The sequence below is a fragment of the Amaranthus tricolor genome, chromosome 15 (genome assembly GCF_026212465.1).
Source record: "Amaranthus tricolor cultivar Red isolate AtriRed21 chromosome 15, ASM2621246v1, whole genome shotgun sequence".
Taxonomy (NCBI): domain Eukaryota; kingdom Viridiplantae; phylum Streptophyta; class Magnoliopsida; order Caryophyllales; family Amaranthaceae; genus Amaranthus; species Amaranthus tricolor.
In genome coordinates this window covers 4,586,992-4,605,948 of record NC_080061.1, presented here as the reverse complement: position 1 = coordinate 4,605,948, position 18,957 = coordinate 4,586,992, and the positions used below count along the sequence as shown (strand labels likewise).

The 18,957-nt window shown below is 33.7% G+C and overlaps 2 protein-coding genes across 2 annotated transcripts; both read right to left on the bottom strand.

The window, feature by feature from the left end:
* Positions 1-280: 280 nt before the first annotated feature.
* Positions 281-5,373, bottom strand: LOC130801151 (transcription factor bHLH71-like). The gene is made up of 3 exons (XM_057664923.1): positions 3,091-5,373; positions 1,953-2,375; positions 281-749 (listed from the first exon to the last, which is right to left on the bottom strand). Exons 1-3 carry the CDS (start codon positions 3,469-3,471, stop codon positions 642-644), a joined length of 912 nt encoding a protein of 303 aa, XP_057520906.1. The 5' UTR covers positions 3,472-5,373; the 3' UTR covers positions 281-641.
* A 153-nt stretch (positions 5,374-5,526) lies between these two features.
* On the bottom strand, positions 5,527-18,377 carry LOC130801150 (uncharacterized protein At4g17910). Its single transcript, XM_057664922.1, has 16 exons — positions 17,925-18,377; positions 17,766-17,829; positions 17,616-17,661; positions 15,410-15,543; positions 14,002-14,075; positions 13,819-13,900; positions 13,622-13,711; positions 12,600-12,673; positions 11,855-11,942; positions 11,496-11,622; positions 9,939-10,043; positions 8,155-8,281; positions 8,013-8,064; positions 7,883-7,927; positions 6,124-6,222; positions 5,527-6,035 (listed from the first exon to the last, which is right to left on the bottom strand). The coding sequence occupies exons 1-16, from the start codon at positions 17,978-17,980 to the stop codon at positions 5,883-5,885; spliced, it is 1,416 nt and encodes a 471-aa protein (XP_057520905.1). The 5' UTR covers positions 17,981-18,377; the 3' UTR covers positions 5,527-5,882.
* Between the last annotated feature and the right edge of the window lie 580 nt (positions 18,378-18,957).

The window sequence follows — 18,957 nt, the reverse complement described above, 5'->3', positions numbered from 1 at the left end:
ACCCTTTGATTTATAAGATCCAACCTTTTGAATTTGTTGTGGCTTGTTTTATGCCAATTGATATTGTATTGAGCCTCTAAGGATCTATTTTTTCTATTTTATAGTATTTATTACACTTGTTTTTTTCATGCTTTTATAATACTTTCGACCTAATTAATTAAAAAAATATAAAGTTAACACATTATCATAGACCAAAAAAATAAAAACATTAAACATTAAATAACACAATATTCGTAATAAATTTTAAACTTAATAATATTTCATAAAAACAACAAATTTATTTCGGACATTGGAAGCTTATACTAAAATTCTACTGATATTCCTTCTTACATTCAATTATTCACATATCCCGCTTATAGATTACTACATTCATATATATAGGTAAGCAATGAACATAGTACCATCAAATTTAGAGAACTAATTCCATTTAAACACAATCCAAGCAAATTGTACTCCATAACATGGATGAAAATGATTAACCTTTGATATACTTTCTCTAGCTCTTCAAACAAGAAGTGTTCTAAGACATCACAATGCAAATATGCAATCATATATCATGACACAATTTGGCATACCTAAAAGCAAGAACGAACATCCAACATCCAACATCGAATATCGAACATCGTAAGCAACTACATAATCTAATATGTTAGCAAGAAAGGCACACAATCTTGCTCAATTATGCTAAGCATGTGATGAACTGCCTCAGCAATGCTATCTACAGAAGTGAGCTGACATCCTTCTTCTACCTGCAATAAGAATATTCATTTTCATTGAGCTTAAATTGTTTTACTTCCCAAAGAAAATCATTTCTATTTAGGGATAAACCCAACAAAACTTGAAAAGTTGTTCTTTTACCCTATTGTCTTTACCTGTCTAGCCACTTGCTAGGCAGAACTTTCATCATGTTATGCCAATAAATGAAGCACAATTTGCAGAATCGTCAATTATTTGTGTGATGAGGGTATGTGTGGTGTGTCTTCACGGAGTACCATACTTACTCAAATCGTCGTAACTCGAAAAGAAAAGAGAAAGCATCTATTTAAGGAGTATGAATGTATGATTGATTAGGAATGAATGAAACACCTTCAAGAGGGACGAAGGGGTGTTCTTTTAATTTTTCCTAGTATGATAGATTACCCACTACTAATAGATTATGCATTTTTGATGGGACCGATTCTATATGTTCTTTTGATCCAAGTATAATAGGCTATAGTAAAATCATGAGCATTTTTTATTTGTATGAAGCTTCATATGATTTTTAATATCAAGGGTCTATTAGAAACTATATGTTAGAGAATATATGATATCATGGGACCTCAACCATCAGTTTTAAGTTTTTAGTTGAGTCGGTTTCTAGACATGGTATCAGAATTCAGCGTTACAAGAGGTTATAGATTTGAATCTCAATAGATTACATGTATCTGACACACCCAAATCTTGCCTATGTGAAAGTTTAAGTGGATAGTGGGATATGAAATGTTGTGTCTATAGGAGAGGTCGTGCAGGTCATCTACCCCCAGACCCCAGCTAGAGGTCTTCATTTGGATCATCGGGTCAATTTCGAGTCAGATCTTTTGGGTCTCGTCTTTTGTTTACATTGGTTTTTACATATTTTTACATTCACTTTAAAGTCAAGTCAAGTCGAGTTCGATTACAAGGTCGGGTAAACGACGGGTCATCACATCTATTTTGACCTCTACCCCAGCGTATCTATCTTCCTTGCACAACGAGACGGACAGGATTGTACATGAACTTAAGCAGTTATTAATGTTTTTGGCTTATCATATACATAGACAGTATTTAGATTATTTCCTGACAAAAATGGGGTTCATTACAGAAATTAAAGGCTTTTCCTAGCTTATACTTCTCCTGTCCTTGGGTGATCTATTTTCTTGTCACAAAATATAAATGCAAATAGAGAATAAAGCAGTACAATCTTACATACATACCTTCACACTGATGGAATACTGGACTAAAGGGTCCAAGGTAGTCACATTGAGGTGAAGAACAGTGAGACGAAGTGTGTGGAAACCAGAAACCAATTTCGATAACAGCCTTGGATTTTTCTTCGTAAGGATTCGGAGATTAGCATGGGTTTCAATCAAGGTGACCTCAACATCAGCTACTGGTGCTTTTAAGGTACACTTGTTACCAACTAACGAGAAAGTCTGTTCAGAATCCGAGGGAAATTCTGTGAAGGATGGCGTTAACAGTGTGCTGCTGTGCGTGGTGGTAGGCGTTGTTTTACCATGTTCTGAATTCATTCCAGTTTTCTGAAGAAAGTTCAGTTTCTGAATTTCAAAGGAATGTACAAGATGCTCAAGCTCCTTCACAAATTCTATGGCACCACCAACTACTGAGGCCTGATCACCCTGCACAAAGAATGATCAATAATTACGAAACATTTTCGTGTTATATCAAAGAATATTGCCATGTTTATACTTTTATGTTGCTTGAATTGGATGAATGCCGATGTAATTTCAACTAATCTTATCTTGTATGCTCAACCCAGCAACAATGATGTCCCTATCTAGTCATTTCTTTTTAATCTAAAAATAATAGGTTCACTAAAAAAACTTCTACGTGATGGAACCTTTGAGCTCTACATATCAGCCTTGTTTGATAAATGACTTTTTGATCGACTATTTAGTTGATTTTGGCTTGTTGGCTGGTCAAAGAGCTAAAGAACTTGTTTCGTAAATGAATTTTAAGTCAATCGAAAAGTTCTCTTTTAAGCCGAATGCTTTGAACAACCTTTTCCATTGGCTTTTGGCTTGTTAGCTAATTTTTTCTTGAATAAACAACCATCAACAAATAACTAATTTTACCGAACTTTTCTATAAACAATTGACTTATTCCTTGCAAGTTTCTTCACCCCCAAAAGAAGCCATCATGCATTGTAAAAAGAACAAGCAAGACCACAAAAACAACCACTTTCCATTATTCGGATGTCATTAAGTGGCTTTCACTTTGATGAATCGAGTGTATGCAACATAACAAAAACACCATTTTCAATTGAAATTCGATAGGTAAATAGCATAATTATGAATCAGAGATCAACAAAATTGGTAAATAGTAGATACTAACCCTTTGAGCATAAGATTCTGGCATGAGGGAACGTAAAACAGCAAGGTGTTCATTCATCTGCTTACGTCGATTTCTCTCAACAGTAATGTGTGTCAACCTTTGTGTCTCAGCTTCTTCTTTGTTCTTACAAACCGTAGGCCTTCTCCTCCTCTTCTTCCTTCCTTGCACTCCCAAGCTCACCTTCCGGCTGTCGGTTTTTCTACCCGGATTCTGACCCACCAAGCCCAAGTCACCAAGAGCTTGGGGTGTTTCAGACAAACAAATATCATCTGTAATTCCAATATTCCATCCATACAGAGGAGCATTTAGTGTGTCATAGACCATAAAGTTGAAGAAATCATTGTAGTTCGGTATTGATTCGATGGCAGCCATTTCCGACATACATGAAACAAAGGAAGAAGAGGCTTATGACATTAAACTCATTATGATGGAATGAAATCAAGAAAAGTTTATCTCTCTTATTTATCTCTCAAACTCTACTATGAATGATCAACGGTGCTAAGGTGAAGATACAGAGTTCTGAGTTGCTTTTGTTTTGTACACCTTACCAAATTCAAAGGGAAGGTCCCCAAGAAAAGGCCATGGTTTCTCCGATAGAAAAGGTGAGAAGGGGGCCCAAGCAAATTGCATGAAAATGAAGATACTTACAACATTATAAAGCTGTGCAGAGAGGCTACACTTTCATATACTCGAAGCTTTCATGTTATAGGGGTGTCCTAAAAGAGGTCCTTAAGTTGTCATTTAACCCAAAGATTAGTAGAATCCTAAATCTACCACTTTGTTAAAACAACCCTTGAAATCAAAAGCGACGCAACACAACAAGTCTTTCTCATATATAACGCTAAATATAATACTTGAAAAGAGCAGTGAAGAAGAGGTGAATTAGACTCAAATTTATGACGTGGGCGTATTATATGTCAAGAAAATTAACTTAAAACTTAAACTGATAATTCAAACTCAAAAATTGATTTTATAATGTGTGACTCTTAATTACCTCTTATCAAGGTAATCGTTCACCAACTTTTAGCCATTATAAGATTAACTGTCTAATGTTCTTATCTTAAAAAGAACATTGATTATTATTATTAGTGAATAGCCTTCAATAATGTTAGGATAGGTCACTTCAAAGAGTTTCCTCTAGTAGATAGTCCTATACAAAGACAAAAACATAATTATTTCAGTATGTCCTTAAATAGCAAAGCGAGATATAATTGATGAGATACAATGCAAATACTTCAATTATACCTTACCAAACAAAACTGCTGATATATGAATTAAATAGAAGGACACAATTTAATAGAAGTAATTTACAATAGTCAAGTTAATCTGGATTTTCTCCTTGAGCTTTGTTCCTAAACTCTAAAGCTAATGTTTCACTCCAGGACGAAATGCTAACTTAGCGTTAAGGACAGAGAGGAGTTTTTTTTATTATTATTCCATGTGGAGGTTCTTTTTAGGATCATCGAGTCGATTTTAAGTTAGGTGTCTTGGATCGATTTAAACTGGGATTTTGTGTCCGCATTAGATTTTACATACTTTTACATTCATGTTGAAGTCAGATTCAGTTATAAAATCAGATAAATATCGGGTCATCAAATCTGTTTTGAACACATCTAATTCCAAGGTAAGGATATTACCTTACAAGCAAGAGGGTTGGGGAGTATTAAGGGCAGTGATATTTCTCTAAATGTTTTGACATCCACACTCCTACCCAATTGTTCTCTATAAGTCTTCCTTAATGGTAACGTTTTCTTACAAAATATCACTATTAAAAACAAACTCATAGAGACAGAAAAGAAATACTTGGAGGAGGCGGAAGTATAACCTAGATGATGCGAATTTTCCGAGTCTAAGCCATCAAATTTTCATTGACAACAACATAAATGATACTCGAGCATTATATGATAGGAAAACTATGGTACATGGTCCCCAATTAGCACCAGGAGAAATCAGCATTAGTCATCTACAATAATCTCTAAAACCCTTGTCAGAGAGGAGTTTTTATTGATACGAAAAGGAGGGAAACTGTTTTCCTTATCAGGTGAAGAGGACAGATGGTGGACCTCGTTGGGCAAGACAATGGTCATGGTCCAAGCTGTGAGATTCAGAGATATCCATGTGAAATCTCTACCTTCAAAAAGGTACATTATAATCATTAAAAACTAGAATTTTAAACAAATAAAGGCAATAATACAAAATGAATAATAAATAAAAATAAATATATAAGATTCCAAAGTTTTCATGCTGTTTCATAGCATAAAATAATACAGTGAATGACAACATTATTGGTACCTAAAATACAATCCCGATACTAATCTTCTGTATTGTACACTGCCCTTTCTGGCAGCTGAAAGAAGTTGCACCAGAAATCTCAGCTTTGCATGAGGAGAAACAAACATACAAAAAGACATTTAACATTAAAAATGACCTGTAATATTGTAATCATGCAATTTTGATATATAGTTGAGACATATGTCCCAGGATCAACAATGAAGCATATACATGTGGCCTATACTGAAAGCGCCTCGGGAACAACAATGCTATGCAATTTGAACAGAATATATGATGTTTGTATTTATCTGTAAGCATAGGTATGGCACACAGATACAGTTTACAGCAACTGGATTAGAAAGAAAAAAACATAGGAATACATCTTTGGAATCGATACGCTTCACGAAATTTTATTTTCTACTCCAATGAATCGGTCTATACAGGTAAACAAGAAAAGGGTAATGCTAGAGATTGAATCAGGAATAACAAAAGTCGTAATGATGATGCTGAATGATCCATCACTACCAAAACTTCAACCGAAAACCATAATAATGGGTAACACTAGCGAAGAAACACAATACAGATGTATACAGTACTAAAATAGCGAAAGCTTGAATTGAAGAGGCAGTAAGGGTATCCATAGATAAGTTTACCAGCCCCGTTAGCAAATTTGCCTGCATAGGAATTAAAATTAAACCCTGAATGCTCAGATCAAGAGAACTTTAAAGGTAATTACTCTGAGAGATTGAAAAGGTTATTTACCAAAAGAAAGGATGCCAATTGATTTTGATTAAATGCGTCTTCGAGTACAGTGAAGTTATTTCCAGGAGTGAACTCAGAAAGCATAAAGATCGCCAGAACCTACAAATTTAAGTCTAATTTACAAGGATATTCAACAGATCTAAAGATAAACCCCATAATTTACAGTCTACACATAAAATAACCCATGATATAAAAGACACAAAGCTATTTCAGACACTGCACGTTCAGCCCCAAAACAGGATTATTATTATCCATCCAGAAAGCCACAGAAGCAACCAGCCATTAACTTTTCCTACGCTTTCACACCCAAGTGTCCCCAGAATGGCAAGTAACCTATTCAACACAAAGAAAAGGCCATAACGAAAAAGGCACTCATACAAGGTGACCAATAGATGACCAATTTACCATTGATCAATAGATGACCAATTTACCATAACTTAGCATGCAATTGGACATATGCCTCTACTAAGGCTCCCATCAACGTGTAATAAGGAGAGCACAAATATAAGCAAATGAGAGGCACATTAACCCTTGCAATCTTGAGCAAGATGCTGACAAATGATCAATGATCAGTAAATAAGTACACATTGATTTATAAGATGAATTAGATATATCTAGTTCAATAATATATCAACCATGTTAACATTACCTAATGTTTCTACTGAGTATATCCACTTCTTTACTACAAAAATATTGTCCCCACTCTCGAGACCAGACAAAAGAATGAGCAAGGTGAAATTTGAAAACAAAAAGTAAAATGTATTACACATTAATATTTTTTAACATAACAGTGAAAGCATTTCAGTAAACAAATACTTCTTTACTAACAAAAAAGCAAATTTCTTTGTAAATCACATAACACACAACATCCTGGTGCTAATGTTCAAGTAGAGAAGATGTCTAGCAGCAACAAGCAATTAGCGATGAAGATCCCAAGTGATTTCTCTGCTGTAACAAGTGTAAACAACTATGTGATAAGGAGAAATAAGTATACCCTAGCTACTAGTTACATCTTAAAGAAGGCCATCTAATTCTAATCACGCATGTGTCAGCTAGTTTCAAGGACTGAGAAGACAGAGGACTTTATACAAGGTCATCTAACTTGACTTAATCAAAGCAAAAGAATAAAACCCAAGAAGTTTTAACTTCTAAAGGAATGTTATGACTTGTGCCTACATCAAGATAATTTTAAGAGTGGTTCACTGTATGCGAAGGACTAGAGGCATTCTATAATTTTGCAACCAGGAATGCTGGTAGTAGGCAATAGTGCTAGAGAACATGCTACCCATATGTGTGTCAACCAGTGACGGTCCTTCCATAAGTAAACAGAAGGGCCACCTTTATTATTAATTAAGCAGACACCAAAACCATCAAAGGTGACAAGGTCATCAAGGCCAGATGCTGCAATATTCACCAATTTAGAAACATTTTGACATTTACTGTTCTGGCATATCTTACAGCTGTTCAACAACAAAATATGTTGTATGCTTAAAGACAGACAACTGTATACACCATACACTACTACACTAATACTTCGATTGTACTTCCAGGCTAAAAAAGAACATTGCTTACTATACATATTAGCCATTTTCTTCCCAGTCTAAATTAGAACTCAACGGGAAATCATGCTAGATCGGTCAACCAGTGATTGAAAGCACTAAACAAACCCCTCATCCCAGCATATCTTTCTTCAGAAAATCAAAATAAAAATTAAACTAGTTGGGTGAAAAATCCAAGAGAAGCAAGGAAAACGGAATACCTCAAAGTTTACAGCAAGCACAAGCATCACATAAGCCATGTTGCACTACGAAGAAAACATAGTGGAATTAAATTAGTTTTACATAACCAAACAGACTGTAATTGAGCATATTAGAATAGCAACTATATACCATTCTCCGTGAGACTTCTTCCACATACTGGTCTAAAACCAGCGTCAGCAACCTATGTTGGTCAGAAAAATTTAATTCATGAGAAAGGCACCTAATGGGTACAAAAAAAAATTCAGGGGAAAAGCATCCTAGAATTGCATACCACAGTAGAAGAGAAATAGCAAAGACTCCCTTTCTTGTCAGTGAATCTCTACGTGAAGCAGAATGATTGTTCTTAAAAAAGAGTTGGTAGCCCATATGAACACTGAGCAGATACATACCAAAATATCCTACAAACAAAATACTATTAAAGTGCAGACAGAGAGGCAAATATACAAACCCTCAATAAGAGCAAAAGAATTACATTAAACAATTGGCTTAAACATAATCGACTTTGTAAGCGGCAAGGAGAATGAATCTAAAAATATAGCCATATTTTTGAACAAAAATATCTTCTAATGGTACAAAACAAATCAATATGGATCTTTATCCCCTACCGTAAGCTGCAGTAGCTAGTTTTATCATTCAATTTAAATAAAATTGCATAGCTTTTTTAAAAAAAACAGCAACATTCCACTACCACAGTGCCATAAGGGGGTTGGATCTACGCAAACTTACCCTTGTGATAATAAAGAGGCTGTTTCTTATTGGCCTTGATAGAATACAAGATATGCAACTTCACATAAAGAAAAGGTGCACATGCTTTATTGCATCATTTAGCTATAGTCCATTATAATCGAAAACTATATAGCTATAAATCTTTGGATTTCTATTCGTATCAGTTTTCCTTTTGTTATAAGGAGCTTCATATAAGAAATGGAGAAGTAGTTCCTAGCCGTTCTTTGGTGATATGAATAATGACTGGGTACCCTAATTATGCCGCTGCTCTCTAGTACATTTAAAAATGTTTAGGACTGTATGACCAAGAAAGTAATGGAGAGGGGATGGTGAGCTTTAGAATGATAAGCAATGCACATGAATTGTTCTATATGGTGCAGAGTAGGATTGATCTCAAATGATTATGTAAATTCTTTTCATGCACAACAAAAAGACACAATGGACACTAATGTCAATGCTTAACATACAGTTTATGTTAATAAACATGATTCTGCAAACCCAAAAATCATCAAAACTATAACTCCCTTAACCCCTCGATTTTCTAATGAATATCATGTCCATGGACAAACTGTATAGCTGTATGTTTAATTGTGCAGTGCACCATAGTAAGAGGATCTGCCAGCCACTTTCACATTTCAATACAGCTTTCTTAACCTATGACGACTAGAGTTTATGCAAATACAATCATTCTCCAACTTACAGGCATTAGTCATTAGGCTTCATTTGAACGCATAATGAACAAACATCATTGTCCAATTACAAGTTTTCAACTATCCAATTACTCATATGTTTTTTTTTTGAAAGTAATTAATCATATGTAAAAATAACCTATAAATCAGTCTTTGTTAACAAAACGTCTCTCCAGACTCGACTTTAGCACTGATACTTATACAAAGAGAACAGAATCAGAACTGCGCTAAGTCTAACATAGCTGATTCAGATACAGTTTAAATGCTTTATCAGATACAAAATATCTTTCAACAAGCTGTTAAGGAGATCTATATCAGTTCAGACAAAAACAATTGAGTATGATAGTAGGAGTAATTAAGTTCAGATCATCAGCTTTTCAACAAGGTGCAAACAGGAAATAGAGAAGCTTTAATCCATATTTATGCCACTTTGTTTTTCCACATTACAAAATACTATACTGTTGTGCAAATCCTAATTCTGTTGAAACAAATAATCATTCTATTTGGAAGCCAAGATCTAATTACAGTTACTGTCTCAAAGAATTCCCTAAAATTAATATGTGATCCCAACACTACCATTTAAAGGCAGCAAGAATAAATGATTAAAAAGAAAAAAAATGCAACAGTTCAATGGCATTACCAAATATACTGTATATTCCCTCCTTGTTTTGGCTTATAATGTCCATTCCTCTTACATCAGATAGCAGATATGTGTTTAATCCCTGCACCAATAAAATTTGGTACCCTGAAGAATTGGTTAGTCAATTGATATATATAACAGGGTACACTAATCAGATGTCAGTAAAAGCAAAAGAGAAAGGAAAATTTAAAACTCAATAACCCTGAGGTTGACAAGATTTATCTTATAGAAATATGTAATTTCTGTTAAGATCACATCATTGATCCAATTATAGCTTATGGTAGAAGTAGATATTCCCCAAGTATTTTAATTGTGACTGATAAATCCTTGGAGTTCTTTTAACAGCAGAGCCACTGTTTCCTTAGAAAGAAATACACAATGGGACTTGGGATGGGAACGGGAATGCGGGTTAAACTTAAAAATGACTCCCCTAAAAAAATACTACTTTGGCCCACTTAATTTGCAACAATATTCTTTTTTGGTTGCCTTACTGAATTTGACACATTTCTATTTTGCCTGTGGCCCTATAATTTTCTCTCTTATCTTCATCCACAAACCTTATCTATCTCTTCATGTAATCCATTTTTTTCATCTGCTTAATTTTTTGCCTTATTTTTTCTACTACAACCATCCAAATTTCAGTTTTGCTACAAATCATATTGTAGCAAAATTAGTAGCATAGAGAAGTATAAAAAAATAAAAAATAAAAAAAAAACTCTCGTTAAAGACTTGCAAGTTTCAATTCAGAGAGAGTGGAGACTTTAGGTTTTCAAAAAAGGAGCCAAAGGCTTACTGCTATCAAATGGCCATGAAGGAACTCTTCTGCATCACAAAATGTAGTTTAAGTATATGGGCATAGTAAAGCGGAGAGAAAGAAAAAAGAAAAAAAAGAAAAAGGATTCCGGAACTCTGTCCACCTTCCTCCTCTGTCATCTCTCTCCCACCTCTCTATGCTCTCTCTCCTCTTCTCTAAGGCACCGGTGCGAAGTTTTCCATGTCCAGATAACATACTCTTTCTCTTTTTTGATCTCTATCCTTTTCCCAACGACAAAAGAGAAATAACTAGATCTCATAAGGGATGATGATGTCGATGAATCGGTTTATGACCCAAAAGAACCTGGAATGTGTCTATTCTATGATACGGTATGAAAGTTCTACGTTGAAGGTTGGTGGTCCATACTGCAATACGGGATGCAATAAGCGGAGCACAATACAGGAGAGCTAGAGACCCGAAAGAAATCTAATCTAAAAGCTAAGTCTACAAATGAGATATATTCACAGCCAACAATAGTAACTCTGAAATCTGAATTGGAAAAAAAAGTTACAGCGTCCAGTGAGAGGTCTTCTACAGACTAAAAAAAATCATAATCAATTCATGAATTTTGATAAGTCTTAAGGTTACAGTATATCACATATTTTAGACCAGAGGCCAAAAAGCTATTGGAGTCTATAGCTCCAAAAAAAAAGGGGAATGGTGCGAACTTTAACAAGCGTCAAAGCTATCATGTTTAATAACCATGGACCTACCATGAAACATCTTTTATAAGGAATACATACCTATAAGAATGAAAAGACCAAGAATCCCACAATATTGTGGATGAATATTAATTGATGATGACAGAAGAGAGACTGCAGCAAGAGTGAAAAAAAAATTCCAGTGCACACCATATTCTCCCACATGAACCTACATTGAGAAAATGGCTGGCATATGTTATATGAGTCACTTCAACAAGAAAAAAAATCCATTATATCTCTAAGGTTATATATTTTACATGGTGGAAATCAAGATTGAGTCAAACTGTGCACCTCTGTATAGACCTCAGCCTAAAAGAAGTTAAGAGTATGTTGTTCGATAAAAATCTGCTGTCTAACAAAAACATCAACCTAAATATGATACAAAAGCGTATAAAAGTCACCTGATAATCTACTCCCGACGTTGAAAGTAGACGAAGAAAACCCAACACGATTAGTGGACCAGATGACTGAAGAGCAGCCTTCCATCCTCTGTGGACAAATAATTAACAAAAGTAAATTCTTGAGTATCAAAAAACCTTTTTCAGTTATGGCAATATATTAGCACACAAAAGAAGCATACTGTAGAATACAGAGAACATTTTAAAAAATGCATTTTATCCCCCAAGCCAAAAAAACAATTAAGCACATGGGACCAATTTGATTGTAATAATTACAACACTACTCACATACTAAGAGGTCTTTGAATGAACTGAGGATTTCAAAACATTCATATTAGTTTCTAAACTTAATCATTTTAAACTGCATCACTTCTCTTACGTAGGAGAAAAAAACAAAAGAAAATGGCTGGCTCCAATTCCAATTCATGCATCTCTCAGACAAATGGCACCGCACATAAAGTCAAGGTGAGAGCAATTTGCAAATATGAGAAAGCAATGTAATGTTAATACTAAAAGAATTATTGCAACTATTCTGCAAGTAAGGGGCATGGATATAGAATTCAAATACGCCTAAAATTCAATCGCATCCACATTTCAATCTTTCTAATTCTAGAAATTATTCTTTCCCTTGCTATTAAAGTCAGTCTTAAAAAATCCTGTTCTGTACCAAAAAACAATATGCCCAAGTAATCTTAAATATTCAGCGGATTTCACATACGTCAACCTCAGCAACAAAACACAGACTAACCCTGAATATACATTACGCGCTTGTCGTGAAACCAATGCATTTGTTACCACAAATGATCCCACTCCCAGATCCATCTGATACAATCATAAAAATCAAATTAAAACGATGAGTTTAAGAGGATATTAGATTGCCATTTTAAGTTGTCAGAAGAATGCTTTCTGAGGAACATAGAATCATGAAAGACAATTACGAAGACCCTCGGCTGCGAAGCTTTTCCGACAGATTTTCATATTTGGATTCACGCTTATGTAAAGAGAACTTAAAAGTTCTCGTTTAGATGAACGAAATATGAATGCTTTACCAATAATCAAGACCCAATCGAAAGATGTTTAGAAACAAGACAGCCAGAAACAGTAAGCAAATGATTGTGATACCTTGCAAAAAAGGTGTAGGGGGTAAAAGCTAACCGTCCATCTCATAAGTTTGTAAGAAACAATTATGACAATTCAAAATTACATTTTGATACATATCTAGAAGTATATATTTATCATACTAGAAAAAACAGTATATTGCAAAATTTTAACTAGTTAAAGTTCAACATAAAAAAACATGGATGTGTTATGTGTACATTTCCAGTTAAAAAATAAAAGGATAGATGCTAAGCTCAGTGTAGTTGTAAACTGAGTCCAATATTTTTGAGTTTCATTAACCACATCAAACTTTTAATACATTCACGTTATTGAAGGAGAAAGTGAGATTCTTTAAGAAGAAAAAAAAAATATAGGTCATGAAACAACAATCACAATTCAAAAAGGAGTTTCCAGAATTCTTGCATTTTCTACTGTGATTTTAAATGTAAAAAGCACAATCCAACACAGTTCAGATTCCATATTCTCCATTGTATATGTTTCATGAAATAAGAATGAAAACCAAGAGATTTTCCAATAGAATCATTCCATTTATAAGGCTAGAACAAGTATCTTGAAATAGATTTTATTGATCATTTCATTCTAGTTTTGAGCTTTAATTAGTAACTGGTCAAAAGAAGGTAAGAAATACACTTAAATCTACAGCACCCTTACCCAACTAGTTCCATAGGTCTCTGTCTTTGCAAACTTTCGTGGAAATATTTGGAAATCAACCGCAAGGATACAAACACATGCAGCAAACATCTGCAGCAATCATCCTTGTGAGACAAAACGGAACTAAAAAGAATGACATAAACATACAGGAATAGAACTACATTAGAAATGAAACATAATCAAAGCAAGACATGTACCGTGGATACTCTAAATGATGATATAGCTTTCCTTGCAGTGTCAAGCGGCTGGTGGCTCCCAGGAGAAGAAAAGGTGCTATATCTGTCCATAAATGTACACCGTACATTAGAAAGTTATATTATCACCAAATAATGCTGTTCCACAAACAAAAAGAGCAGTTTCATTGCATAGCAAAGTGTTACCTTCTGACGAAGATATAGAAAAGAAGAAAGAAAGTTGACAATAATGCTAATTCATGCAGCCACTCTGACAAAACCTGGGATCCAAATCAATCTTTTAGTCAAATTGGCTAAATTTACGATCGCATCCAAAACTTAATATTATATTCAAAACTAAAAAATCTCAAGGCACATAGTTACGTTAATCAATTCAAAATAGCACAACACAAATTCCCAACGTTCAGTTCAACTGCAGCATGAAGCCACATAGACAGGAATTTAATGCATTCTACAATCTATTCCATTCTAAAGTACCATTTATAATGCCTCACTACTCTAAAAGCTAATCGCCCAGCTTTTCATACTCAGAGGATCTTAAAAAACTCTACAGCTTAGTCTTCAGCAAAACAACTTGAAGGGGCATTGAATTGTGCATGACTAACATGAAGGTGATCTTTAACATGTCACTAGTTCTTGCTCTGCAATGACAGTAAACACAACAAGTGAAATACATCAATTGCCCTTTCATTCTATACAGCATCAAAGATGCCGACTTCGACTTTTACTTTCATTTACAAGGTACAGCTAAATTTCTCATTTTAACAATTCAAAGGGCTCGTCTTCAGCTATGTTTACTTCTTGAACATGAAGCAGGACACAAGCTTCTACAGTAGGAGCACTACGTTAAGCCAAACCAAAGAAATTCAACTGATTTCCAATAACTTTCCAAAGAGAAGTTCACAACAGATTTTCTATAATTATTGTGAACCTAATATAGGGCTCTAAGCTAGCTCAAACGATGGTGGTGCTATGCTCCAAAATACAGTAAATAAACCGCAAGAGACAAGCTTTTCAAATGAAAATTAAATACTCAACTACCAGTGGGATACTAGGATCTAAACTGGGAACCATCATTGTCTCAACAAATTAGCTAAAACAAATTCATCTCGTTACATATAGGTCAAACATTCTCATACAAGGGACTCGTATATCAAGGTGCAAGCCTGCAAGTCTCTTGAGATATAGTAGTTGAAAGTGAAAGAAACTCATATGAACCAACACTTTTGAAGACTTTTATTAATGGCTTATCACTTAAAGGAAAGCACATATTCTAAAATTACTTATCCAACCCATACTCTGATGATGAACAAAAAATAAATATTGTTTCCCAGACGACAATAACATTTCCGAGCAAAGTCTCCTTCTCATAAACCATTAATGAATTAAAAGTAGCTGCCACGTCTTAACAATGAAATCATACCAAAAAGACATTGAAAAAAATCTTTTGAATGTATTGGACCAAGGTTATAATTTAGAGGATTTCAAGGTATATAATATTGAAGAAGACAAATAAAATGTCTACGTGTATCCTCATATTTGTTTTCTAGTTATATAGAACTCAAGTCTTCAACACTACATATACAACACTTACAGTGAAAATCAAAAGAGCAGGAATAATCATGAAGAGAAAATCCACAGCTATTGACACCATGAAAGAACTCAAAGACTTTTCTGTGACTAGAACATCATCATCTTTCTTTGACGAACTCTGTGTAATATTGCAACCTGAAGAAAGTAATTTAGTCTCCTAATTAGGTCTGTAAGAAAGAACAATATTTCATCCACACAGATTGGAAGGCATGAGAATGGACAAAAGACTGAACTAATTTTTCCTTCTTTGTTACTTTAATTACAAAAAGCAATACCACCAAAGAATTTGATTTATGTAAAAGTACCTTATGGGATAAAGAAACTCTAAAGTCAATATGTAACAAGAAAACAAAAATTTAGGAAAAATCAAGTCAATGCTGCATAGTAGTTTCAAACTCAATTATCAATGATATAGACAGAACAGAAGCAGGAACTAACAAATACAGCACAAAAAGATAAGAATATTTTAGTTAAGCATAACATGACTGACACTTTTGCTTTCAATTTAGACTCTTCCGATGAATAAAAAGGAGAATTGGATTTATAAGAATACTTCCTAAGGACATTGAAAGTACAACCACAATGTTAGGATAAATATTCAAGCTAAATCTGACTCGGCGAAAGCAAATAATTGAAATCTAAATTAAAGAGTAACAATGAATAGGAAGAGGATTGGAGTAGGATTTTATGAGAACATTCCACCCCAAATCTGTTTGTTCTCAATAAGAGGGGGTCAAACTTGAGTAGTAAAAGTAAGGGTAATAACAAAGCCTATATTTTAGTTAGTTGTTCTTATCGGATGATGCCAACTTAAAGTGCTTTTTATTCACCTAAATTCAACTTATCACAAGCAACTATACTTACTTAATCATGTAGTTGTAAATTGATATAGTTAACTTCTATTAGAATTTAGATTTTTTTTTGCAACTTACAGTATAACTATTCTAAACTCAAAGATTTTCCTTTTTTCAAAAACGGTATTGAAAAAAATAACGATAGATAGTTTTCAATAGCCAAACGTTCGTTAGAGGACTAAAAAGAATGGACGGTGAGATGGGAGAAAATTAAATCCAATATTTATTCATAGCAAAAATGGAGTAAGTATAATTAGATCGGGGTCAAACTAGTTGACCTCCCTACTGCAACGGTTAAAAGTATGTTCATGTATAAGAGTTAGATTAGAGTGTAATTAAGAATTCTATACATCAATAAGATTGTTTTCCAATTGTTTAGGTGGGATTTAATAATCAAAGATCAAATTGATCTTGGAATTTTCCCCACCTCCCAGCTTGTTGTGTTCCTTCTCTTTGTTCTTGCATTTTAATTTTCATTTTTATTACTTTGCTGTTGTTCTTAAATTCCCGTATTTGAGTTTTGCCCTGACAAAGTAGATTGCGTAAAAGAATATCTTGCTATATTGGTGCAAGTATGGGGAGCTGGTACCTTTAGCATTAGAATGAAGCCTTTGGAAAAGGTTGGATGCAATCAAGTGAAGAGGAAGAAAAAAGATATATAGCTTTTGCTCGAACGAGCACTAGGTGCGCTCGAATGAGCATCCTAGACTGTTGCAACCTCAAATTCTTTTTTCTAATTTCTGCCAACTTTATCCTTTGCTGCCCCAAAGTGTTTCTTTGCCTATAAACACCCAACCTTTGTGCGCATAGGATTTAAGCCGAAGTCTATTTTGAGCTTTCCTTACTTGTTTTTCATATTGTATCCCCCTCTCTCTATTCTCTCTTCCTTAAACTCTTAGCTACTCTACCATTGTAATATCTTCATATTTCTGAGTTTATACTTTTTTCGTTAAGCACATAAAACAAACACTAGCCTAAGTAGGACGTAGTCATAATTTAGTGAACCTCGAAAGTTTATTGTTGCTTGTTTAGCTAGTTTATGGCTCATTTTATCTTAATTACTTGCACAATTGTTTCGTCAAATGCATCAAACATCTCATTTCTTACGTTCCTAAACTATTTTCTGTGCTTCCACTTGTTAGTACACCGATCATTCAGCATCTCAGTAACAAACACAAAATCAGGAATATCCTATGAGGGTGCATCCTCTCCACCTTCAAAAATAAGCTTTCAAGACTACTAAGAACTTACTAAGACTAAAGGGGGGTGACAATTAAACCATAAGTTTCAGGAAAAAAAAAACAAAAACCAAATTCAGGAAAAAACAAAAAGATTAGGGAAGAAATGACATACTAGAAACGAAATTAAATCCAATTCCACGACGAAGAAGCACAATTGTCTGAAAATTAGGAATTAAATCAAACAAATTACTCCATATCAAATCAAAAACGGGGAAAATCAACATCAACAATTTGCTGAAATGTCGGAAAAAGAAACACTCACAGGAGTCACAAAGGCGATTAAAAATATCTCAAGCATAGAAGATCCTGTTAAGTTGCTTACAAACCTAAAATTAATACACAGAAAATTATAAGTCAATCAAATTGAATTGCAGTGAATTGAGATCAAAAGGAAATTATAACATATTAAAGAGATAGTAACTGTTCTTTAAGATGCTTGTTGGTGTTGAAAGACATTGTTGATGAAGAATCCTCCATTGATGGATGTTTGAAGATTAGATTTTAAGTTTGTTAGATTATGCTGATTCTTTCGATACTGCGCTATACAAATATTCCTCAAGTCAAAAACTCCAGAAGAAATGCAAAGTGGAAGCCACTCGACAATCACGAAGTTGGATGCTGCAGTCCCAACTGATGTAAATAGTAGAGGACTTGGTATGATAGCCAGATATGAAGAAGGGACCGTCTTTCTTGAAGCTTCTAGATCTGATTGGGGGAGAGGAAATGTGGAAGAAGCTGAAATTAGAGCCGTAAAAATGGCTGTTGATTTAGCACAACAGGGATGGAAGCGTATCGTTTTTGAAGATGCTATGCTTGTTCCATTTGAAGTTCATATTTTTTTTTTTCTCTGTTCCTAACTTTATTTTTGATTTCTCATATGTATTTTTTAACAATTACTTCTAGTATTTTTATTTTTTTTTTTTGGATTTTTCTAAGATTTTTTATTTTGAAATTTTTCAAGAATAATTCATTGTTAATAATACTGTAAAAATAGAAGAAAAAATATTTATTTAAAATTATACTCCTTATGTACTTTTCCCATTTAGATTATTTCATCTTAAGGAGAGAGAAATTTAATTAATATTTTTTATACATATTTAGAAGATCAAATATATCCATATGAGATCTCGTTAGCTTCGTCTTAATGTATATTTTAGAAGATAAATAAGATTTATGTTTACTATAGAAATAATAAAAATAATATTTAATAATAAAAAGTTGAGACAAAACATACAAGATCCTACTTGATTAATAATTAAAAAACTTAATAGATTAAGAATTAAATACAAATAAAAAACGATTGATGAATACCGACAAAGGACAACTATATTAAATTAGAGTAAATAGTTTTTTTTTTTTACCAAAAACAATTGCAAAGAAAATATTTATTTATTATACTCGTACATATTCTCTTCTTGAATCGTTCATGTCAATTAACATCATATTTTTTTTTG